This window comes from Mytilus californianus, unplaced genomic scaffold, assembly GCF_021869535.1.
Source record: "Mytilus californianus isolate M0D057914Y unplaced genomic scaffold, xbMytCali1.0.p SCAF_18, whole genome shotgun sequence".
Taxonomy (NCBI): domain Eukaryota; kingdom Metazoa; phylum Mollusca; class Bivalvia; order Mytilida; family Mytilidae; genus Mytilus; species Mytilus californianus.
This window is the reverse complement of record NW_026262666.1, coordinates 127241-154945: the sequence shown is the minus strand read 5'-3', so window position 1 is coordinate 154945 and position 27705 is coordinate 127241. Positions and strand designations below refer to the sequence as shown.

General features: G+C 34.2%; 1 protein-coding gene and 1 long non-coding RNA gene across 2 annotated transcripts in view; one reads left to right on the top strand and one right to left on the bottom strand.

Annotated features, from left to right (window-relative positions):
* LOC127726509 (uncharacterized) overlaps positions 1-27705 on the top strand; it is a 264243-nt gene that overhangs the window by 136864 nt on the left and 99674 nt on the right. The window lies entirely within an intron of this gene.
* The window catches only part of LOC127726504 (protein FAM76B-like), a 28502-nt gene continuing 19886 nt past the window's right edge, over positions 19090-27705 (bottom strand). Inside the window, exon 9 of the mRNA XM_052233866.1 lies at positions 19090-22850. Within this exon, the coding sequence (XP_052089826.1) occupies positions 22752-22850 (99 nt within the window). The 3' untranslated portion in view covers positions 19090-22751. The remainder of the gene's footprint in view (positions 22851-27705) is intronic.

The window sequence follows — 27705 nt, the reverse complement described above, 5'->3', positions numbered from 1 at the left end:
AAATATATCAATGGGGCGCAATTTGTGGGATGTAATATAACAATGTGTAGAAGTTTATTTGTGAATGGGTTATCGATATGCGTCTTTTTTAAGATATCTGTAAAAACTGTGTACTGAGTTTTTGTCTAAAAATATGAATGATCGAATGTGGTTTGCATCTAATGATGTTATAAACTGTATTTCTGAAACCAGGGAAAATATATGAATGGGAAGGGATTTTCGCAAACAACAACATATCAATGGGGTGGTTTATATACCAAAAAATCTGTATGTTTAGACACCGACATCCCCCCCCCCCGCGGACTATTTCGAATGGAAAACAACTTTCATATTCCTAACTTGGAACAGTCATTTCCCGAAGAAAATGGTGGGCTAAACCTGGCTTTATAGCTACCTATATCTCCCACTTGTATTATAGTTGATTATAGTTCCGTTATATTGAGAAAAAAAAAGGTGAGAAATCCAAACAGACATAATTGGTTACTGTGACAATAATTGTGAAAGAGGGACGAAAGATACCAGAGGGACAGTCAAACTCATAGATCGAAAACAAACTGACAACGCCATGGCCAAAAATAAAAAGACAAACAGACAAATAATAGTACAGATGACACAACATAGAAAACCAAAGACTAAGCAACACGAACCCCACCAAAAACTGGGGGTGCTCTCAGGTGCTCCGGAAGGGTAAGCAGATCCTGCTCCACATGTGGCACCCGTCGTGTTGCTTATGTTATTACAAATCCGGTAAATAGTCTAATTCGGTAAGTTATATTCGTGAAAAGGGAGGGTATTGTAGTTACGACATAAGGAACATATCCGATATCATCTGTGAAACGGTTATTCCATAACGGTCAACCAACTCGTGATGGCGTCCGTAAAATTTACGAAGGAATGATTTCAACTTCCCCATTTGGAACTATTGGTTTAATAGCTTCCTTGTGAGCAGCAATCCTCTATCAAATAGGAAACACAAGCCCGGGAATATCGTATCAATTTGGAGATATATACTCCGTATGCAGGCGCTGCTGGAGTGTTGCTACATAGAAATGGAAAGTTCACAATTGGGAAGCTGAAATCATCTCTTTTGTCGTAAAGTTTTGTTTTCAACCGACCCTCATTGTCAATTTCTAGATGTAAGTTAAGATATGAGGCAGACTGAAATGTATCTGTAGTATCCTTTATCTCTAGTTCGATGGGATAAATTCGTTCAACATAGTTACCAAATTTAGTATTACTTAGTGAGAGAACATCATCTATATAGCAGAACGTAGAGTTAAAGGATATTGCTAACTTCTTATCTTTCTTCCTAAGAAGTTCCTGTATGAAGTCAGCCTCATAATAATAAAGAAACAAGTCGGCAAGAAGAGGGGCACAATTGGTTCCCATTGGAATTCCGACAGTCTGTTGAAAAACACGTCCTCCAAACGTAACAAATATGTTGTCAATCAAGAAATCAAGCATCTTGATAATAAAATTGAGAATGGAAATAGGGAATGCGTCAAAGAGACAACAACCCGACCATAGAACAGACAACAGCAGAAGGTCACCAACAGGTCTTCAATGCAGCGAGAAATTCCCGCACCCGGAGGCGTCCTTCAGCTGGCCCCTAAACAAATATATATACTAGTTCAGTGATAATGAACGCCATACTAAATTCCAAATTGTACACAAGAAACTAAAATTAAAAATAATACAAGACTAACAAAGGCTAGAGGCTCCTGACTTGGGACAGGCGCAAAAATGCGGCGGGGTTAAACATGTTGATGAGATCTCAACCCTCCCCTATACCTCTAGCCAATGTAGAAAAGTAAACGCATAACAATACGCACATTAAAATTCAGTTTCAGAGAATATTTTGTTTGAGTCAGAGTGATTCTTTACAAAGTAGGATTTATCCATCCCCAAGACAAGATACTTGTATCTTCGTTCGCCATTCTTTTTAATGAAACAAAGTAATACCAACTCTTTTAATTTGTCTTTTAGTTTGGAATGGGGAATACTTGTGTAAAGTGTAGAAAAGTCAAATGTTTTAATACTATTGCAAGATGAGAGAGTCTTATATTGTATGTACTCTAAAAGATCTATGGAATTTTTTAGTATCCACATCTGATTTACGCCACCTCTAGAATAGGCAGTTTCACAAAAACTTTGGAGCCCGGCTTTGGTTGCTGATAAAATAAATGTTAATAATTTAGAAAGAGGTTTCGTGGAGCACTTGGAAGACCCAGCAATATACCGTTGTTTGTAAGGACACTTATGTAGTTTAGGTATCCAATACAGTGATGGAAGATCCAGTTCTTCATCTTTGGTTGAAATTTCAAAGGAACATAGAACAGACCTATGATTATCCAGGACTTCCTCTTTGGTAAGTGTCGTGAGGGTATAGATTGATTTTCCAAGTGAATTGTCAATATCTAATTTATTTATCAAGCAGTTTATGTAATGATATTTACTCACAAAAACGATGTTGTTTGGGGTTTTATCTGCGGGGACAACAACATATTTGTTATGGAGGTAGGACAAGTGTTTTGCAACATTTGGGTCTTTAAAAATTGACGTAGCGTGGGTATTGATATGCCCATTTAGTTTCTTAATTCGGATTTGTATCAACGACCTCACAGTCTTAATCAATTCGGAAAGAGTATCTACGTCTTCTTTCTCGCGTTTAGCCCATTGCCTGGCATAATCATCGACCGAATCCATCAGTATTTTGAAGTTGTATTTTCAATTGATGGATTTAGGCTCACGATATTTCGGACCTTTGGATAACAAATTTTGCAGAAAGTGTTATTGACAATGTTGGGGCCTCCGGTAATAACGTGGCCAGCCAGATTATATGTGAATTGGGAACTAGTACAGGTGCAATCAGGAGGTTTAGACTTGAAGTCGTCAATGTTGAGATCCTGCAAAACGTGTTTGTAATTGAAAATTTTAGTTGCAATTGGTTTGGTATAGGTATAAGAAATTATTGGTACAGACTGATCTTTAAAATAAGGTGATATGCCCCTAAAAAGACAATACGATGTAATGCCAGACGACAACTTCCAACTTGAAGGTTCCTAGCTGACAGGCACACGGATAAACTTGCATTTTTTTTTATTTCAATTCTCTTCATTTTAATATTGTCGTTCTAAGTAACGAAAATATCCTAAAAGAGATTACAGTTTTAAAAAAAATACAGTAAATGCACTGATTTCTCTCATATATCAGTACGATAGATAACAAAGAAAAAGGTAAAATGAAAAACACGATTAACAATTCCGTAATTAAAAATGCTAACAGTTACCAAAAGATTGTTCAAATACTTATATTATATACAAATATGAATACTAAATCATACCGCTTACACTATAATTTGGTTAATTATTCCGGTGTTGTTTTAGGTTTCGGATTTTTCATTTTATGGATTTAAAAAAAAGGGGGGGGGTGATGTGACTGACATAAATGTGGAAAGTTTTGATGTTCTGTAACCTGATTGAACCTTATTCAAACACACAACCAACATTGTCATACGAAGGTGCCTATACCAAATCAAGGCTTTGATATCCAATCGTTAATTTCATTAGGGAATTCAGATGACTTTTGTCGAGACTAGCAAGTATGGGCATATGTTTTTTTTCTGTAAAATACAACTCCATTTTAAACACGGAATAATTCCGGGCTTGATATAAAGATCATGAAGGTTCAATATTTACCCTTAAATTACCTTTTTGTCATTAGTTTGCTTGTTGTATTTTCACGTTTTGTGTATATTGAAGTTATGAACAATTTTCACTGACATTACAAATCAACACATTTTTCATAATAACTTCATGAACATTCTGACTGCGTATACAGAATAGATATGAATTCATCTTAAGTATGGGAATAACACTTAAAAACTGGTTCACATACTTTAATATGACAATTATATCAATAAGACTATAATTAAAGCATTTAGATATACGTCAGATAAATCAAAACGAAAGTTCCAAAATAGATATAAATACAGCGTAGGATATTGTGGTACAACATGCACTGTTTTTGGTGATATTAGCTCCAATAGTTATCCAGAAATTTTGATAGATATTCTTTAAGTTTTGGCTATAATCTATTTTGCAAAAACATACACACGTTGATAGTTTCATTTTAGTCTCGCAGTTTCTTTTTTCACCAACCTTTCAATTTGATCTAGGCTGACACCAGATTCTACAGTGGTAAATTTTTCCCTCGAGGATTCTGCATGAGACAGATCACCAGAATATCCTTTCGTTCCATACGTATGTGACATATATCTGGGTCCTACACCATACTCATCATCCAATTTAGAAGATACACTGCGGTCATAACCGCGTGCTAAATATCTGGGTCTTATATCAGATGACAATCTGTGAAATTCTGGTTCTGTAAGACGAGATCTTAAAAATGCAGAGGAACCTCTCATTCTATGCCTATATCTCAATCTTCCTCCATGCCTTCGTTTCGGGACTTTTGTAACTTTGTTTCCTATTTTCTTCCTAACATCAGCCATAGATGACAAATCGGCTAACATCTTTGCTGTAGAAGATGGTCCTTCTAACACTTTGCTGTTTTTTGTAAGATGCTTAGTTTGTACTCCTCTTGCATTCAGTCTCTGATAAACAGTTTGAGCAATTGCGCTTTCATCGACTTCTTCATCATCAGCGACATATTTCTCGACTTCATTTCTAACTTCCGATGTGAATTCATTCAAAGACAGTTGTTCTTGAGCTCCTCCAATTATCACATTTATGAGTTGGTATGGGTTTCTCATAGGTACATATTGTCCACCTGTTTTGTAAGCTAGAGCTTCAAAAAAATCCTTGTATTTATTAATAGATGGCTCAACACCAACAGTATATAATGTTATACCCAATTTAGCCAATTCTCGTACAGTTTGCATTGGATCGTGTTCATTCGGACACCCGTTATGAAATGAACTATCCATAGAAGGATCTAAAGCATGGGGCGGAGCATCGGAAACCATGATACTGATTTTAGTTGATTCCATATTCCATGATAACATTGCTGCTTCATTCAAAGCATCAGCAACAGCTTCCGGTGTGTCGCCACCTCCTTGTGCTTTTGCATTGTCCAACCATGTTTTCATTGTTTCCACGGATTCAGTAAAGTCATGGGTTCTTGTCACGAACGAACGATCTTCTGGTTGATGATCTCTGTATTCCACTAAGGCCAACCGAACTCTACTTTGCGAACTTCTTACAATGGCGTTGACAATTTTTCGAATATTTGCCTTCGCACTATGAATATATGAAGACATGCTTCCTGTAGTGTCCATAATAAACGCTAGATCAAGAGGATGTTCGAGAGAAACTGGAGGTCTAGTCGATCTTGGTATTTGAGTGGATCCTGGGAGTCTTGTTGCTTGAGGATCAATTGGTGGCCTGATAGGTCCAATTGGATCGATTGGTGGCCAAACAGGTTCTGGTGGTATGACATGATCTTCCCGGAGAATCATTGACTGGGTTATGCAAACAATAGTTGTGCAAAGTAGAACTATAATATAACAAGTTCGTTCCATGTTTACAGTCTGAACGTTTACATGTGTTTCCAAACTATTCAATATATTTATAGTCTTTCAAGTGAATCATTGCGGTTAATACTTGATAAAACTCTTGAGAGTACTTAAAATATTTACCTACACAGTACCAGTCCCCGACAATACGTAACTTGTTCCTCTTATGACTGACCTACTATTTCCAATTGTTCGCAAAAAAATAAAGAGCGTCTCTCTCTATCTTTTGAGACTGCTCGCTACAAGTGCATATTTTTCACACTTGTAACCACTCTGGGTTTTCCTAGTCTACACATTTATTGTGCTATGATCATTTTTGTATTCTTATCTTTCATTTTTTGCTTATGTACTTTGTATATAGAGTGTTTATATTTCATTTTGTTTTTCTTTGTTGAAATAGTTATTTGTTTTTATAGTGATTAAGATTTAACACAATGTTGACTGCTGTACCCCAATTTTTGACAATTTTACCTATTATGTCTGTTTGTTTTGCTCACACATTGTTGTCAATATAATGGAATTCTATGCGACTGTCAAACAAGGGAGAGGTTTAGCTAGCTATAAAACCAGGTTTAATCCACCATTTTCTACATAAGGAAATGTCTGTACCAAGTCAGGAATATGACAGTGGTTTCCAATTCGTTTGATGTGTTTGAGCTTTTGATTTTGCCATTTGATAAAGGACTTTCCGTTTTGAATTTTCCTTGGAGTTCAGTATTTTTGCTATTTTTACTTTTTCAAATGCTCTAAAAAAAACCCATATATGATCCTATAGTCATTAGTATTATTTAAATTTGCATCTCAGATGCTCTTCCTGTAAAATATTTAAAAAAAATCATGATATTATAATTAAGGAATAACAATGCTGTTTTTGAAGAGATACAACCATCAATTGAGGATTTACACCCATCAAATCCATAATTGACGGTGGCAACTCTTCAAAATATCATTACAGGAAATCAATACAACTGTTGATGCTTCTTAATTAATGCTTTAAAAACTTATTCAGAAGACGATGATGTATCTTGATAATTTACACACTTTATGCGTTGTTCATGTTGTAACGTCAAAACTGTTTGCTCATCAAAATGCCTTACACAAAATCCAAGCAAATTGTTGTATATAATCAAATGGTTGTGTATAAATATATGTAAATATTGAGTTATTTTGTATACTTATCTATTTTCTTGTCACAAAAATACTGTTTATAGTTTATATGACAATAACATTTGAATATATACTCGTATACCATTTTAAAAGAATTTCACGATAGTTCATGTATTTTACTAATGATTTTGTGTGTAATAAAGTATCGATATTACTGTGATGTTTTTCCATTCGTATTACTCGCATTAATAAAAACATCGCAATAGTTTTGCGATGACGTTATGCAGACTATGTATTACAAAACTCATCATAGATACCAGTATTAAAATTTTGTACGCCACACGCGCTTTTCGTCTACAAAAGACTCATCAGTGACGCTCGAATAAGATAAGTTAAAGAGGCCAAATAAAGTACGAAGTTGAACAGCATTGGGGACCCAAAATTACAAAAGGTTTTGCCTAATACAGTTTCTTAAGGTTATCTATTCATGGGGTAGAAAATCCTTATATAAATGCACAGTCTTTAAAGATTGAAAGGGGAAGACACCAATATATTCCAAGAAGTGAATGGTTCTGTCCTATTAAAATAAAATGGGAAATTGAAGATTTACAACATTTCTTAAAGTGAAAGGTACTGTCCTATTTGTATAACAATGGATCAAAGAATATCGTGTCTTGATTTGGTATAAACTTATAAATATAAACACTCTGATATGAAAGAGAAAGACAGTAAAAGTAGTAAAGTTTAGTTATTTATTTTTACCAATTGGAATATTTCAAAAATATTTAACATATTAAGGCACAGTTAATGGGCTTTGTCACAGATTTTGATCTTCAACAGTATAAAAATGACTACAATGTGTCAAGCCTAGCCGGCTAATTAGCCCGGGTCTAAACCAGTTGAGGGACTATTAAAGATCTGCCATCAATACCAAATACTTACTCAAAAAAACACAACGGACAGCAGGATTGACTGTCTTGTTTGCGTATTTTATTTGAAGTTAAGTACTTTGTTCGTTTGTATCATACACTAATACATTTTTCATATCAACATCATGTACATTGTGACGTCGTACATATAAAATATTTTAATCGGCCTTAAGTATGGGAAATTACCCTTAAAATATGTTTCACGTACCATCCAAACAGATATAACCGGAATCATAAGCTACTTAATTTGTACCAGTCCCTGTCAATTGATGTGATTACTGACATGTTTCAGACTTTACTTTTACGTGTCTTCAGAACCTACGGTAGAATAATAAAAAATTGTTTGTTTAACGTCATTTCTACTCATTCCTTTTTGAGAATAAAATGTTGGCAGTTTATATGTATTTTTCTTTATACAAATAAGAAGTCTTACATTTGTACACAAAAATTGCAAATCTGTCTCAAAATTTGAAAATTTAGACAAAGAACTAGACCGATTGTGTACTGCTATTATACTATCCAAGATGGCGGTATACAGTGAATCTACCTTAAACAGTGTTAATACTACGTTACAAATACAGCATACATTGTATTCTTATATTTGTCGTTTTGAGGCAAATCTTTAACAATATAGTAAGAAATGTTGTAGATCTTCAATTTCCCTTATTATTTCAATAGGACAGAACCTTTCTCTTCATGTATTTATCAAAGTTGTACAAAAAATCGAACATGTAAAAATGTTGTTTGTTTATAGTTGACTAGTGTTTGGCTCATTATAGTAAGGTCGGTTCGATTGGGATATTGAGTTCATGCACGAGTGAACTCATGTGGTTTAAAGTCATTCGAGCCATTGCATTCAAAGTGTTCAGTAGCATTTTATTAGTTTATCTTCAACTTGTACTTTTCGTAATATGGCAAGTTCTGAACGTGAAGAAAATCACCTTTATGATATTATGATACTGACATAACAATGAAGATATGGTAACCAAAATTGCAGACATAACATTGAACAATTTTAAACAGTATTTAAATAGTAAAATTGATAGCCTAAAGATGGAACTTCTGGAAGACGCGACGATTAAATCAGAAACCTTGTTTATAAACAGCTTAAATCAAGACTTTCTTATAATTTTAAGTTACAGTAAGCATGTTCAGCACGAATTTAATTCTGAAATTGATTATATAGTATCCAGGATCAAACGTGCAGCCGAGCGTGAGGATTATTCTAAAGTCGTGGATATTAGCTATGACCTTATGGAGAAAATTCTTAAGCGGAACAAGTGTATTAAGATCGCTGACAAGTCACCAGCAGAATGGGATAGAGTCAAAGAATACCTATCAGATGAGCTTGCTTAGGATTCCGAGAATGAGAAGAAAATTAGGTCTGCTGTAACACGGACCTTGACGGACCAAGTAGCACAAGGAACAAGAGCGTTTTAAAGATCAAGGTGGTAAGTATTGTTTACATCATGTACTGTAAATTCAGAAATTATTGCGATGTTTTTATTATTGCGAAAAATGCGACAGGGTCATAATCGCAATAATTTAAACTCGCTTTTTGAAATTGTTTATATGAATTAAACAGGATTTTTCTCAATATCGCAAAAATTATAATCGCATTTTATTCTAAAATGACAAAATGGCAATAATAAATGCACGCAATAATTTATGAATTTACAGTATTGTTTTTCATCATATTGAATTTAAAATTTATTATAAAAATGAACATTTAGGTTGTAATTCAGTACATGTCATTTGATTATGAAAAAGAATCCCTCTTCATGATTTGTAAGGGAAATGAGAAGAACATATATAAGTATTTGAAAGATAATGATACACATTCATTTGTTTTAGACATGATTGATTATGGTTCTTATAACCAGTTTATCACAGTTCCGCCAGTTATACTGTTATATTTAACAAGAAATATTTAATAATGCTGAATTTGTTTCAGAAGCTAATTCAGGGAAAGGAATTGGACTATAAAAAATTTTTGTTTTTGGTTTTGTTTATCCTTGTTCAGAGTTCTGACATGCGCAGGTTATATAATGTATAGTTATCATGAGCTGTAGCTAAACTATAATACAGTTACCAAGAGTTTCTTTTTGATTATTGTTGCTTAATTACCACTGGGAATGATACTAGTAGATTTCTTTAGGGTTTATTACTTTTTGAGTATCTATTTGTCTTAATCAATGGGCTGATTGATTGTTAAAATTACTGCATGTGTTGGTAAAAATTTTGAAACCACTTGCTCCTGACTGGTTGTCTTGATACTAAGTGACTGGTTGTCATTGAAGCCACTGTGTTGATTTTATTAAAGCCGTTGACTGGTTATTATTGAAGTATATGTACTGATTGTTATTTAAGCCACTTGACTATTGTTATTGAAGTCACTGGACTGGTTGTTATTGAAGCCATTGGACTGGTTGTCATTGATGCCAATGGGCATGTTGTAATTGAAGGCACTGGACTGATAGTTATTTAAGCCTCTGGGCTGTTATCATTAAATACACTAGACAGGTTGTTATTGAAGCCACTGGACTGGTTGTTATTGAAGGCACCGGACATGCTGTATTGACGGCACTATACTGATATTATATTAAGCCTATGGGCATTAAATCCACTGGACAGGTTGTTATTGAAGTCACTGGAAAGGTTGTTATTTAAGTCACTGGAATGGTTGTTATTGAAGTCACTGAAAAGGTTGTTATTGAAGCCACTGGACTGGTTGTTATTGAAGGCATTGGACTGATAGTTATATTAAGCCTCTGGGCTGTTTATCATTAAATCCACTGGATGGTTGTTTTTGAAGCCGCTGGACTAGTTGTTAATGAAGCCACTGGGCATGTCGTAAATAAAAGCCACTTGGCTGATAGTTATTTAAACCGCTGGGCATGTTGTTATTGAAGCTAATGGGTACGTTGTTGTTGAAGCCACTGGACTGGTTGTTGTTGACGCAACTGAGCAGGATGTTGAAGCCACTGGGCGTGTTGTTATTGAAGACACTGGGCAAGTTGTAATTTAAGCCACTGGGCTGATAGTTAATTAAGCCACTGGGAATGTTGTTATTGACGCCACTGGGCATGTTGTTATTAACACCACTGGGCAGATTATTATTAATGCTAATGGGCAGGATGCTGTTGAAACCGATGGGCATGTCGTAATTTAAGCCATGGGCTGGTAGTTATTATGCCACTGGGCATGTTGTTACAGACGCCACTGGGTGTGTTGTTGTTTTTGATGCCACTGGGCGTGTTTGTTTGTAAGCCACTGGGAAGGTTGTTATTGACGCCACTGGGCAGGTTGTTATAGACGCCACTGGGCAGGTTGTTATTGATGCCACTGGGCAAGTTGTAATTTAAGCCACTGGGCTGATAGTTAATTAAGCCACTGGGCATGTAGTTATTGACGCCACTGGGCATGTTGTTATTGACGCCACTGGGCATGTTGTTATTGACACCACTGGGCAGATTATTATTAATGCTAATGGGCAGGATGCTGTTGAAACCAATGGGCATGTCGTAATTTAAGCCATGGGCTGGTAGTTATTAAGCCACTGGGCATGTTGTTACAGACGCCACCGGGTGTGTTGTTGTTTTTGACGCCACTGGGCGTGTTTGTTTGTAAGTCACTGGGCAGGTTGTTATTGACGACACTGGGCAGGTTGTTATAGACGCCACTGGCCAGGTTGTTATTGATGCCACTGGGCAGGTTGTTATAGACGCCATTGGGCGTGTTGTTATTGAAGCCACTGGGCAGGTTGTTTGTAGGGCACTGGGCATGTTGTTATTGACGCCACTGGGCAGGTTGTTACAGACGCCACTGGGCGTGTTGTTATTGACACCATTGGGCGTGTTTATTTGTAAAGCCAATGGGCAGGTTGTTATTGACGCCACTGGGCAGATTGTTATAGACGTCACTGGGCAGTTTGTTATAGACGCCACTGTGCGTGTTTTTATTGAAGCCACTGGGCAGGTTGTTATTGACGCCACTGGGCAGGTTGTTATTGACGCCACTGGGCGTGTTGTTTATTGAAGCCACTGGGCAGGTTGTTGTAGATGCCACTGGGCGTGTTGTTATTGACACCATTGGACGTGTTTATTTGTAAAGCCACTGGGCAGGTTGTTATTGACGCCACTGGGCAGATTGTTATAGACGTCACTGGGCAGTTTGTTATAGACGCCACTGTGCGTGTTGTTATTGAAGCCACTGGGCAGGTTGTTTGTAAAGCCACTGGGCAGGTTGTTATTGACGCCACTGGGCAGGTTGTTATTGACGCCACTGGGCGTGTTGTTTATTGAAGCAACTGGGCAGGTTGTTGTAGATGTCACTGGGCGTGTTGTTATTGAAGCCATTGGGCAGGTTGTTTGTTAAGCATTTGGGCATGTTGTTATTGACGCCACGAGGCAGGTTGTTATAGACGCAACTGGGCGTGTTGTTATTGGAGCCATTGGGCAGGTTGCTTGTAAAGCATTGGGTAGTTTATTGTTGAAGACACTTGGCTGGTTGTTATTGACGCCAATGGACAGGCAGGTTGTTGAAGCCACTTGGTGTGTTATTGAAGACACTGGGCCAGTTGTAGTTAAAGCCACTGGGCTGATAGTTAATTAAGCCACTGGGCATGTTATTATTGACGCAATTGGGCAGAGTTTTTTTATTATTATGCCAATGGGTAGGATGTTATTAAAGCCACTAGACATGCGTAATTAAAGTTATAGGCTGATAGTTATTTAAGCCAATGGGCATGTTAATAATGCCACTGAGCAGGTTGGTATTGAAGCCACATGGCAGGTTGTTTTTAAAGCCACTGGCCAGGTTGTTAGTGAAGACACTGAGCAGTTTGTTATTGACACCAGTGAAAAGTATGTTGTGAAAAATACTTGACTGGTTGTTGTTGAAGCCACTTGGCATGTCGTAATTAATTAAGCCACTGGGCTGATAGTCACAGTTATTGACGCCACTGGGCATGTCGTTATTGACGCCACTGGGCATGTTGTTATTTACGCCACTGGGCATGTTGTTTTTTGAAGATACTGGGCTTGTAGTTATTGAAGACTCTGGGCTGGTTGTTATTGAAGACACTGAGCTGGGTGTTGAGGACACTGGGCTAGTAGATGTTGAAGACACTTGCAGTGATTTGGCTGTTTGTCAATGAAGCCACTGAGCAGGTTGTTATTGCAGACACTTGGCTGGTAGTTATTCAAGACACTGGGCAGGTTGTTGTTAAAGACACTGGGCATTTTATTGTTGGAAACTATGGGCAGGTTGTTGTTGAAGACACTCGGTTGGTTGTTGTTGAAGCCTCTAGGCATGTTGTTATTGAAGACATTGGGCAGGTTGTTATTTAAGACACTGGACTTGTTGTTATTGAATACACTGAGCTGGTTGTTGTTGAAAATTCTGGGCTGGTTGTTGTTGAAGACACTGGGCCTGTTTTTGTATAAGCCACTGGGTAGGTTTGTTATTAAAGACACTGGGTTGGTTGTTGTTGAAAACACTTGCATGTTGTTATTAATGGTACTTGGCTGGTTGTTATTGAAGACACTGGGTAGGTTGTTATTGAAGACACTGTGCTGGTTGCTCTTGAAAACACTGGACAGGTTTGTTATTATAGAAAACGGGCAGGTGGTTGTTGATGAAGCCACTGGGCTGTTTATTATTAAAGTAACTTAGCATATTATTATTAAAGTCACTAGGGCGAATATTTAGACAATACTGATTGTTATTGAAGCTATTAGGCTGAACTTCAGACATGCATATTGGTATATTATTTAACAAAATAAACTTCTTTAAATAGCTATATTAAAGATGCTGACATACACCTTGATTAAAATTTTTAGTTAAAATAACATTCTCTGAGAAGTCCAATGTTCATAGGTTTCGAAATGATTCCAGACGTCTCTCATATACAAGAGCCAGTGCTAACGCCTGTATTTCTGATAGGATTTTTCTGAATCATAACAGGTTAAAATGGGACAGAGTAAAGGATGGTTACGTTAGAGAAGACTTTAAAGCACAGTTATCTGTTTATCAAAATTTAGGAATTCAAATAAATATTCAATGCTATTTTCCCGTTCTTTGTGTCTCTGCAAGTGGCGTCTCCCATGTAAGAGTTTGTGGTTATTTGATAAATATTTTATGTTCGTTTGAGTTTACGAATTAGAATTTAAATGTATTTATCAAAGTTGTACAAAAATCGAACATGTAAAAATGTTGTTTGTTTATAGTTGACTATTGTTAGGTTCATTATAGTAAGGTCGGTTCGATTGGGATATTGAGTTCATGCACGAGTGAACTCATGTGGTTTAAAGTCATTCGAGCCATTGCAGTCAAAGTGTACAGTAGCATTTTGCCAAATAAATAATATTATTAATTATATTATTTATTTTCAGATTTGTAGACCACTAGTATGGGGAAACCAGTACATGTACAAGCTGCTTAATACCTGCGTATTTATATGAACTTTCCACAATATTATACTCATATTTATAATAAAATGTGCGCTTGTCTCTGCAAGTGGCGTCTCCCATGTAAGAGTTTGTGGTTATTTGATAAATATTTTATGTTCGTTTGAATTTACGAATTAGAATTTAATTGGAATATTAAGAAGTCTTCTCCTTTCAATCATCAAAGAATGTGCGCTTACACGTTTTCTGCTTACTGCTGCTCTATCATTCAGGAATAGATTACCTTAGCAGTATTTGACAAAAACTTTCAGAATTTTGGGTTCTCAATGCTGTTAAACTTCAAACTTAATTTGGCCTTTCAATAATTCTTTTGATTCGAGCGTCACTGATGAGTCTTTTGTAGACGTAAAGTGCGTGTTGCGTTCAAATTTTAATCCTGGTATCTATGTTGAACTTGTTAATATTTTATTGTTTAACAAATCATTGTATGACATTCTTTGACCATTGTTTAGACTTTCTGAAAGATGAAAGAAAACAAAAGTTTTTCAATATTCCTGTATGTTTACATTTTGACTTTGCAAGCACTGATCATAAATTATTTGTTTTATTTCATTTAAGTGTTGTTTTGTTCAGCAACCATTATCCACAAGATATAATCCTAAGTTTTGTAAAATAGTATAATTTTGATTATTCAGGGGTTTGAAAACCTTGTAGCACAGAACAATTGATATCTGAACATACAAGATTCCACTAGCTAATGACTATTTATTAGCTGCAAGTAAGCTTTTGAAAACTACAGCAGAAACAATATGTTGCTCAATTGCTTTATTTCGAAAATGATCATCATATTTAAAGAGGATTTGTGGTTCTAGGACAGGGGAGCAAATATTGCCAAGAGTAAGAGCGAGATTTCTTGTGATTCTCCAAGTTTTTGCCTGTCATATTTCTTTTTTTATTGTGGTTTTCAAGAATGAGACAATTAAAATTTGTAAAAAATCGTCATTTATGGGCAATAACTCATATAAGGAGTCATTTGATAATTTTAGTAGAAAAGGGAAGTATTTATATCTCTACATTCTGAAAGTTTTTGCCTGTCATATTTTCTTTTTCTATTGTGGATTTCAAGAAATTAGACAAACAAGCATTTTATTTTAAGCCATGGTGGCTATGTTGGTTATTGGCAGAAACAAAAAAAACACAATCTTTATACCATTCAGTCCAAGTTTGGTTGAAATTGATTCAGAGGTTCAAGTATTTGAACAGCTGACGTCGACATCGAACACCCAAGTGATTGCAAGCACATTTTGCTTAGGGCCAGGTGATCAAAAATCAGAAAAATAACTACACAATAGTAGGTGCAAAACTTTTTTACACATGTGCACTCTTTCTGTGACACATGTGCATTCTTTCTGTGACACATGTGCATTCTTTCTGTGACACATGTGCAATCTTTCTGTGAAATTTCAGGGATCTGGTTTGAAAATTGTAAGTGAAGTTCTATACAAAAAGTTAAAACTTCTGGTTATTTTGTTGGAAAAGAAAATTTACTAGTTTGAAAAGGGGGGAAATTCATTCAACGATGCTATAATAGACGATGCTATAATAGCTGGTGCACAACTTTGAAATTTGTGCAATAGATCTATGGAGATTTAAGAGATCTTGATTAAGAAGTTTAAGAGAATGAATGTCTGTAAAATTCTATTTCAGCACATGCAAAGTACTTATTATTTCAGAAACATGTTTGATGACATGAAAAGAAGAATACCACACACTTTTATCACATTTATTTACTTTTCATTGATACAACTAAACTAGAAATACAAATAATCTTATAATGAGACGTTAAAATGTCAAACATTTAAAACAAAATATGAACATTGTAAAAAAATAACTCAATAATACATGGTCAACAATTGAAGGAACAATCAGATAAAATATACTGGCATATGAACTAACATTATTTACATTTACATTGTCAAGAACATTTATAGTGTCAACAACATTGTACTGTACCAGGCAGCTGGAAACAGATTATTTTGCGTCAAATTTTGTTCATGTTTTGGGCCTAAGACATGTAAGAAGGGGCAGTTCAATCCTACTCATGTTTATTGTTTGGGTTTTTGGTCTTGTACAAGGCATTTTACGCTACAGTGAAATATTCACATAGGGTAAAACTTGCATTAAAATGCCTACAGCGAATATAGTGAAAATTAGAAATATGCAAATATTTCCCAATACTAGAGTACAGAATTCATTATAACTTGCATATTTTGGATTATGTCACCGTATTAAATTATACTTCGATGAACTGATTGCACTTGATGTATGAAGCATTCATGAAAGAAAATGAGGAACCAGATTTTTTCCCAATTGATATTTAAGGCTTGATAAGCTGAATTATTTAAACCACATATTATCTTGTAAATCAGATCTGAAGGGAAGCCACTGAAAAAAATAGATCCCTAATTATATTATAATCAAATTAAATAACAATAGCATATGATAATTTTTAATGAGTACATTTAAAGTGAATTCCATACCACTGTATACTATGTAATTGAATTCCATACCACAATATACTATGTTATTGAATTCCATACCACTGTTTACTATGTAATTGAATTCCATACCACAATATACTATGTAATGGAATTCCATACCACAATATACTATGTTATTGAATTCCATACCACTGTTTACTATGTAATTGAATTCCATACCACAATATACTATGTAATGGAATTCCATACCACAATATACTATGTAATTAAATGCCATACCACAATATACTATGTAATTGCCAAAAGAGACAAAGATACACATAAGCAATAATCAAACTCTGGTAAACCTTGTCTGCAACTTCAGAAATTATTACGTGCATTCATTATTGTGATTTTTGAAAAATGGACAAAAATGTGAGATTAATTATTGCAATTTAAGTAAAATCTGCATACAGATATATGTATCAGATATCAGAATGTGAGTTCTTATTATTGCGATACACACTTAGTCGCATTATTGCCATTAATAAAAACCTCGCAATTATTTTTGAATTTACAGTATCAAAAAAATTGATTGCAGCAAAGTGAACATCTATTGATTTACTATACTGTGTTTTAAAAAATTCTTCAGTGCATTTAGTATTCAGATTAATTTACAATGGACAAAAATGTCAAGGTTAAGTGCCAGTCTTTGTAAGGATCAGGCAATTCAAATAAAAATCATAACATGGTCAGAAAAAACCCGCCAACCTTACCATGCTATTTTGAAGAAACCATCATTCTGAGCCAGAAATAGTATATCTTTCGTTTCTATATATTTGGTAATTCAAAATAACTCTGGATAAGTTTTGGTTAGAATGATAGCAATTTAAGGAGTTATCTCCCCTTAAATGTCAATTGATAGTGCATTTCAACCAAATTGTATCTTCTATTACTAGAACAGGAAAGGGAAAAGAAAAGTACTTTCTTGCGTTACTACATATTATGAACTGAAATCAATGTAAAGTTCAGTGGGTTTTTATTTGTCATGTTTTTGCCACTGCCTGATTCTTATGCAGACTGGTACTAAATTAATACAATTTCAGAATATGCTATCAAAATTTAAAAGTCACATTTATTTTGTTGTCGAAACCTATTCAGTCATAATTTTCGCAATAATAAAAACATTGCAAACAAATTGTGATTTTATAGTATTTCCTTTAATCCAATATGAAGACAGGACATCAAATATAGCTTGGATACCGGTTTAAAGATTTCAAATTTTGCTGCGAACAATCTAGCCTTTAATATGACATTTTATTTTTTGCAACGTATTTAAAACCTAATATAACATTTACTATACAATTAAAATGAGTAAATACCAAAAATATATTCTAAAAATTTAAATAAAACTGGAACTGGCTTAAAATATCTGTTGCTTAGCAACAGAAAGTGATCAAGATATGTAAATATAGTAAACAAAAACTTAAGTAGAAACTATAGCTTACCATCACTTCTGATACATTCATACAATATTTCGTGGATTCATGAAAATTTTAATTTTTGTGGATATTTGAATTTGTGGTTTTCACAAATTCTGCAGATTATCCAATATAAAACTTGTATTTACTTGGAACACTTAAAATTGTGGTTCATCTGTACTCATGAAAAATGTATACCCACTAATACAATTAAATCCACAGTTTTTGAACATAGTTTCCTATATACTAAATAATAAAAAATATTCATAACATATAATAAGAAAAATTGTTGCCATATAGGGATGGGAGGGGGAAAAAACAGTCTCCATCCCTAATGTTCTACCAATCATGTGCCCAGAATTAATAAGGCTTATCATTATCCATTTATACACAGTAATTTTCCTGGACTTGTAAGTTTCCTTTTTTTATTATAATAGCAAGCAAAATAAATGTCTTCATGCAATAATTGAATTGAAATAAAAGACTCCAACCATCCCTAAGATTTTACTCCACCTGAGCCAATGACATCCTAGAATTTCAACCATTGATATTGTTATCTTGTGAAAGATAGGTTTTGATATGATGTAATCTAAATGAGTTATTTCCCTTGGTCACCATTTTGGAGGTGTCAATGGTTGATTTTCTTATTTGATTACAGTTCTTTTCATAATGCTAGCAACACAAAGGTTTGTTTGGCTTGCTTGCTTTGTTTGTATCAATGTTTGCTCAAGCATTGTAATTAAGATTGACATCTGTAAACAATATAAGTAGGTGGAGTTAAACTTATATACATTATATTTAAATTTGATTGGACATTATCAAATAATCAAATTTACCTATACACAGGTTTAACTCCGCCTACTTATATTGTTTACAGATGTCAATCTTAATTACAATGCTTGAGCAAACATTGATACAAACAAAGCAAGCAAGTCAAACAAACCTTTGTCTTGCTAGCATTATGAAAAGAGCTGTAACCAAATTGAAACATGTTGTACAAGTAAGACTGATACTTACTAGATCCTAGTGATGAATTAAGGCTTAAAGAAATAAAAAAAACAGACAACAATGTTTTCTTAAGTCTAGCAATCAGAATAACAAGTTGAATTTTGCTGATTTATGATTTATTTGATTTATTTGTGCACATAGACCTCTAACATGGCAACCACAGGGAAATAACTCTAGCTTAAATTGCATTAATCGAAAAAACTATTAATTGTGAAAAAAATACAATCAATTATATAATTTCAGAAAAATTGTTAGCTTTAAAGTTTATAGCTATAAACAAACAAACAAAATTTATAAAATCGATTCAAAGATAATATAAACAGTATTGTCTAAATATTTAACTTGTGGCTGACTATAAAGTTGATGATAAACACTGAGGTATATATAAATAAGGCCATACTCACAAATGGTCAAAATAAAACATTCAAACTTTCTCATAAACATTCAATTTAAAATAGATATCATCTGGATAGCTAGATACTTTGAAAAAATCTTTTAATAGTAGAAAATATGAGATTTTTTCCTTTTTCGTTAAAACATTGGATCGGGAAACACACGCATTACTGTCACAACAAAGCCTTTGTTAAAATGATGTGCTAGGACATAAATAAATTAAAAGAAAATAATAAACAAATCGGGCAACCTTCTTTCATCCATATTTTTTTTTATCTCTGAACACATTTTAATGAACACTAGAATACAATGTAAAATACTGTGGATTCATTTATTTTTTGGTGGATTGATGAAAAATTATATTTTTATGGATATTTGGATTCATTGTTTTGCTAAAGTCAGCTAAACAGTTTATAGAAAATCTGTACATTGTTGAACACTCAAATTTGTAGTTAACGACACACAGAAATCCACGAAAAATTTGTATCCCACGAATAAGGGCTATTCCATTAAAATGTATGTGGGAGGGTAGGAAGGGAAGTTTAATTATTAAATGTGGGTCATGGGTCTTTTTTCAGCATGCGTCTATTACCATTATGAAAAATTATCTAAAAAATGGTTCTTGGTTGTAGGGATATTTTGAAAGTCCCTTCCTACCCTCCCACATACATTTTAATGGAATAGCCCTAATAATGAATCCACAGTATAGAATTAACATAATTGAAATTTTATAAGTTTAAGATAAGACTCTTCCAGATATGCTCATAGGGATGTTGGAAAGGGCTTTTTAAAAATGATTGATACAGAGTGACAGAAAAGTTTCTGTAATTCTTCCTATAATTTCCCACTTCCCCTTTTAACCACTTTACAAGTATTACAGGTTTTGAACAGTTTTGGCCACCTTTGAGGAGGGGCAAACTGAAGTCTTGGGGAGGGGCAAGCTGAAGTCAACTCTTTATTCTCTCCCTATAAATACAAAAGTTATTTTTGGGACGATCAATAATACATGTTTGCAAGAAATTTTTTTCTTCAATAAATATAATATTGGCAAGCTTAAAGTTATAGCACTTTAAATATAATAAATAATTCTAAAAATCATAAATTAAGCGCAAGTTTTTTCTGTTGTAGGAAAATTTTGGAAAGTTTGCGCTTAATCTATACCTTCAATTTCTAAACTTCTATGCAGCTGCATATCTCATGTTTGAGGGTCTCGATTAGGGGTATTTCATTTCTGCATATCTCATGTTTGAGGGTCTCGATTAGGGGTATTTCAATTCTTCATTCTTTAATTTTTTGTGCCATTTTTCTCTGTTCTTTATCTTTGCTCATTATTCTTTATTATTTATATTTCAGCGCCCTGTTATTCTCTATTCATTATATTTTGGCAACTCATTGTTCTCTGCTCTTTATATTTTAGCACCCCATTATTATCTTTTATTTGCTTTCTTCCTGTTAATCTGTATTTTGTTAACCCCATCCAGACCCTCCTTGTGTCATTGTGACTTCTCACAGAGAGTATGTGTTATTGATTTTTTTTTTTTAAATCAAAATGGACTTTTTTTAAAAATTTTCATGTATATTTTTGGCTCAACATTTTTTAAAGTATACTTAAAAAAAAAAATAAAAAATACACAACCCCTTTGATTATTTTAAGTTTTCTATATAAAAAAAAAGACACTGGATGAAAAGCAAACAATAGTCAATGAATTTATTTTAAAAATGACCCTGGAGTGAGATGCTTAAATCAACCAACATCTTATTTTTTATCTCTTTTTTTTTGGCTTCATTTAGTTTTGTAATAATTCAAAAACATTTTGATATACATGTATACAGAACAACCAAAGAAACACACCACCTTCAATTAGTACAAGATCAAGTGCATATAACTCTTGCCATAGTGTTTGCAATAAATGGAATTTATTATGTTTATAATACAAATGATCCTTGATGTAACAGAACAGATACAATGAAAATGACAAATTTAAGAAATTGGGGTTTTTAATTCCCAACAACTTTTTCTATCCCCCATAGATAATTTTGCCAAATTTTCGTAAAATTACATTAATGTTAGTCTCGTGTAGGTCTTGAGGGATCAAGCTCTACATGAATGATTCTTTTGATTATCTGTGTGCAGTATGTTTTGGTGTTCATTTATTAGTTTTCATACGTTTTGTGTTTATTATTTGATATGATCAAATCTTGTCTCGCTTGATACTGCTTGCTTATTAATACATATTTTGCTTGATTTGTATGTCTTTGTGTGCATGTATTGTAATGTCAATCATTTGTATTTCGGTAAAAAACTCAACAGATACACCAACTTCAAGAGTTTTATGCATTATGCTTTAGAAATTTTGCTTTAACTGTCATTTTCTGAAAGAATTATTTAGAAAATGACCAGGTCAATATCAATCTTTTGATTTATAATTTGACGAATGAAACTTCCAATGTTAACAGAAAAAAACCATTTTAATGTCAACCTAGGATTAACATCAAATAATGCTGAATATATTTTAGTTTCTCATAAATCTAATGTTAATTCAATGCATGTGGAAAACATTGTGTGTTTCTTGTTGTTCAGAGTATATATTGTTGTCAGCCATTTTGCAAAATACACTTTGCTACTTTCAATTTTAACAGTTAAAATAAAAATTCCTTTGCATTTAAAATCACTGCTTACATATATTATAATAGATAACATTCAGTATAAAATATAAATATTTAAAATTATACATATAAATACATTAAATTCTAATTTACAGGGTTAAAAACAATATATTTACACCAGAAACCTAATCAATGTTGACCAATCTTCTTGCAACTGGTCAAAAGACCAAAAGATGTTCAAACCATTGGGAAGTTTTAAAAAAAAGTACTGTGCAACAGCTAGAATCAAAGTGACTTTAACTTGAATTTACAAGAGTTATGCCTGAATGATTTTTACTTTAATAAACTTTACTTTACTTTACTTTTTTACTTTGATTTTTACTTTGATAAAATACTGTGGATTCATTTAGTTTCCAGGGTAACAATCATCGTGGACTGAGGAAAAATTGTATTCTAATGAATACTTGATTTTATGATTTTTTGAAATTCTGCATTCAACCTTGTAGAAAATAAGTACTCCATAGTTCATTTGAATTGTTGGTTCACGTCTACTCATGAGATCCTGGAAACTAAGTACAACAGGTAACATGATGAACCCACAGAATCAAAATAGAATTGATCCCTTGAAAGAAAATCGGTTAACACATGAATCTTTTCTGATGTTACAAAGCTATAAGCCTTTGTTGAGATTGCTGGGAAGTTCTAATAACCTAGAGGACTGTCTTCTATCAGTCCTATATAACTCTAAACGGACCGTCTTTTATCAGTCCTATAATTCTAAAGGACTGCCTTTATCAGTCCTATAATGCTAAAGGGCTAGGGACTGGACTGTCCAGTCCTTTTAGCTTCTTCCCTTTAGATAATGTTGATATCTGTTTCATTAAGTCACGTACTTTGATCTGAAAAGAAAACAATAAAGAATTAGTATTGTGGAAGTCAGAATGAAAAATTCGCAAAACCTCATATATTGCTATCAAGTCTAAAATGTGAACTAGAGGCTCTCAAGAGCCTGTGTCGCTCACCTGTATTTACTGATGCTTTGGAAATCATGTAAAATAAGGTTAAAATCATAATTAATAGTATTAGATATTAGATGTTATCATGATATCTAAGATAATAACAAACTAGAGGCTCTAAAGAGCCTGTGTCGCTCACCTTGGTCTATGTGCATATTAAACAAAGGACACAGATGGATTCATGACAAAATTGTGTTTTGGTGATGGTGATGTGTTTGTAGATCTTACTTTACTGAACATTCTTGCTCCTTACTATTATCTCTATCTATAATGAACTTGGCCCGGTAGTTACAGTGGAAAATACTTTGTAAAAATTTACAAAAATTTACAAAATTTATGAAAATTGTAAAAAATTGACTATAAAGGGAAATAACTCCTTAAGGGGTTAATTGACAATTTTGGTCATGCTGCCTTATTTGTAGATTTAACTTTGCTGTACATTATTGCTGTTTACAGTTTATCTCTATCTATAATAATATTCAAGATAATAACCAAAAGCTGCAAAATTTTCTTAAAATTACCAATTCAGGGGCAGCAACCCAACAACATGTTGCCTGATTGGTCTGAAAATTTCAGGGCAGATAGATCTTGACCTAATGAACAATTTTATAATCATCAGATTTGCTCTAAATGCTTTGGTTTCAGAGATAAGAGCCAAAAACTGCATTTTACCCTATGTACTATTTTTTAGCCATGTCGGCCATCTTGGTTCGCGGACGGGGTCATCGGACACATTTTTAAAACTAGATACCCTTATGATGATTGTGGACAAGTTTGGTTAAATTTGTCTTAATAGTTTCAGAGGAGAAGATTTTTGTAAAAAATTACAAAAATTTACGAAAAATGGTTAAAAATTGACTATAAAGGGCAATAACTCCTTTAGGGGTCAACTGACCATTTTGGTCATGTTGACTTATTTGTAGATCTTACTTTGCTGAACATTATTGCTGTTTACAGTTTATCTCTATCTATAATAATTTTCAAGATAATAACCAAAAACGGCAAAATTTCCTTAAAATTACCAATTCAGGGGCAGCAACCCAACAACGGGTTGTCCGATTCATCTGAAAATTTCAGGGCAGATAGATCTTGACCTGATAAACAATTTTACCTTGTCAGATTTGCTCTAAATGCTTTGGTTTCAGAGATATAAGCCAAAATCTACATTTTACCCCTATGTTCTATTTTTAGCCATGGCGGCCATCTTGGTTGGTTGGCCGGGTCACCGGACACATTTTTTAAACTAGATACCCCAATGATGATTGTGGCCAAGTTTGGTCAAATTTGGCCCAGTAGTTTCAGAGGAGAAGATTTTTGTAAAAGTTAACGATGACGGACGCCAAGTGATGAGAAAAGCTAACTTGGCCCTTTGGGCCAGGTGAGCTAAAAACTGCAAAATTTTTGTAAAATTACTAACTCAGGGGCAGCAACCCAACAACGGGTTGTCAGATTCATCTGAAAATTTCAGGGCAGATAAATCTAAATCTGATGAACATTTTTGCCACCTGTCAGATTTGCTTTAAATGCTTTAGTTTCAGAGATATAAACCAAAAACTGCATTTTACCCCTATGTTCTATTTTTTACCAAGTCGGCCATGATGGTTGGAAGGCGGGGTCATCAGACAAATTTTTTAAACTAGATACCTAATTATGATTATGGCCAAGTATGGTTAAATTTGTCTCAGTAGTTTCAGAGAAGAAGATTTTTGTAAAAGATTACAAAAATTTACCAAAAATTGTTAAAAATTGACTATTAAGGGCAATAACTCCTAAAGGGGTCAACTGACAATTTTGGTCATGTTGACTTATTTGTAGATCTTACTTTGCTGAACATTATTGCTGTTTACAGTTTATCTCTATCTATAATAATATTCAAGATAATAACCTAAAAATGCAAAATTTCCTTAAAATTACCAATTCAGGGGCAGCAACCCAACAACAGGTTGTCAGATTTGTCTGAAAATTTCAGGGCAGATAGATCTTGACCTGATAATAAGTTTTACCCTGTCAGATTTACTCTAAATGCTTTGGTTTCAGAGATATAAGCCAAAATCTACATTTTACCCCTATGTTCTATTTTTAGCCATGGCGGCCATCTTGGTTGGTTGGCGGGGTCATCGGACACATTTTTTAAACTAGATACCCTAATGATGATTGTGGCCAAGTGGTTTCAGAGGAGAAGATTTTTGTAAAAAGCTAACGACGACGGACGACGATGGATGACAGACGACGGACGCCAAGTGATGAGAAAAGATCACTTGGCCCTTCGGGCCAGGTGAGCTAAAAATGGGTCATATTTAGTTTTTCCTCATAAACATCAGGTGTTAAAAAATGTCCTACCAAATTCAGGCTTGTATAGTCCACATTTTTTTCTCTCCAAAATTGAACCTGCCAGACAGGATTGCGGACTATAGAGTACGATAAGCAAGAAATAAGAGAAAAATTCTATTTTTCTAATTTGTTTACGTTCTGCCATGTTTGTTATTGAAATTGTAGAGGTGCTCTTATCATATTCAAAACTAATAATTTACCTAATCCATATTAATATGCAATTTTTATTCAATAACTAATATAAACTATATAACTATAAATTTCAAAATTAAATGCTTCATTACAATTTTCTCCTTTCTTTTTACTGCCTTGTATAAAATAAACTTGAATCCATTTGAATTTACTGATGGAACGGAAAAAGTGTACAAGTCAGCTGGGAACCAGATTATGCATATCCATGTATAAACTACAAAACGTAATCGGTTATTCGTTCCGTTTTGGTATTTCAAACTGACACATGTGTTTTGTTTTAGCTTAAGATCCTTCATACCGGTACATTAATGTGATTGATATGTTTAACATTATTTTACTTTAGGATGAAACTGTTTTACTTTCAAAGTCGTATTCTAGTGATATCTATAAGTACGGATTTTCCATTCACTCTTGCCATATTTTTCATTTACACTTGCTATTTGAACTTCCGGTTTAACAAACACAAGTTTCTCATTTTGTTGTTGTTGTGATTTTGACTTATTTTAACACTCGTGAAGTGTTCTAGAATCATTTACAAGCATTTTCAAGTTCTAATTGATGATTGAAACGAGTTTTTCCATGAAAATACCGCAAAAGATCACACATGATTTGAAATTATCGGAGTTTTATAAGACATTTACGAACAGTTACAAAAAGGTTTTTTTACCTGAATTCTCGTGGCGAGAAGGGGGCAGCAGACAATGACAATGTACCAGTGTGAACTATACATGGCTGATTGCGATAAACTTGCGAGCGGAAATATGCTGATTTTCACCCTAAAACATAGTCTGGTTTCGTATTACAGTCAGTGTTCTCACACCAAACATAGTTTGGTACCGTATTACAGTCAGTGTTCTCCCCACAAAACATAGTCTGGTCTCTGTACTACAGTCAGTGTTCTCCCCCAAACATAGTCTGGTCCCTGTACTACAGTCAGTGTACTCACCCCAAACATAGTCTGGTCTCTGTACTACAGTCAGTGTTCTCTCCCCAAACATAGTTTGGTCCCTGTACTACAGTCAGTGTTCTCGCCCCAAACATAGTCTGGTCCCTGTACTACAGTCAGTGTTCTCTCCCCAAACATAGTTTGGTCCCTGTACTACAGTCAGTGTTCTCCCCCCTAACATAGTTTGGTCCCTGTACTACAGTCAGTGTTCTCCCCCCAAATATAGTTTGGTACTGTATTACAGTCAGTGTTCTCCCCCAAACATAGTTTGGTACTGTATTACAGTCAGTGTTCTCCCCACAAAACATAGTTTGGTCCCTGTATTACAGTCAGTGTTCTCCCCCAAACATAGTCTGGTCCCTGTACTACAGTCAGTGTTCTCTCCCCAAACATAGTTTGGTACTGTATTACAGTCAGAGTTCTCCCCACAAAACATAGTTTGGTCCCTGTACTACAGTCAGTGTTTCCCCCCTAACATAGTCTGGTCCCTGTACTACAGTCAGTGTACTCCCCCCAAACAGTGTCTGGTCCCTGTACTACAGTGCAGACTGGTTAAACTATCTGTCCTGTAAGTCTGTTATTCAAGATAATGAAATGCAAGAACTAAATGAACAATACAATGGCCGCACTTTACTGTTTTATTCTTCAATATAAATGCTGAAGTCAAGAAGAGGTGGTAATAATATGATATAAACAAATTACTTGGACCCTTCACAGAAAAGTAGGTGGATTGTAAAATTAAAATGAATTCCCCTAGTGCTTGTGGATTCCGCCCAGTAAATTAGTTTTTTATTTTGCATTTGTATGAATTAATCATCTTCAATTTCTTAAATTTTGCTTTCATCTATCTGTGTGATAATTTTCATCTTGAGGAAGTTTCCCATTTCACCATGAGGAAGTTCCCATTTCACCATGAGGAAGTTTCCCATTTCACCATGAGGAAGTTTCCCATTTCACCATGAGGAAGTTTGCCAGCTACATTTCATCTCAAAAGTATGGCCAAGGGTTCTCACTAAGGATTTTTGAAGGAGAGTCCAAGGACTTGTCATTTTTGGCCATGGCGAGTCCAACAGTAATGATGAAAATTAATTATTTCAGTCTCCATACAAAATTGAGCAAGGTAATGACATTAAATTTAGATTAATTATACACTTTTCTGTAAAGTGATGATATCTGGGCACATTTGATACAACATTTTACAATCCTGATGCATCTTTGGATTATTCAGTTTTTAAAATGATGAGTGCGAGACAGATTTTGATGATTCCA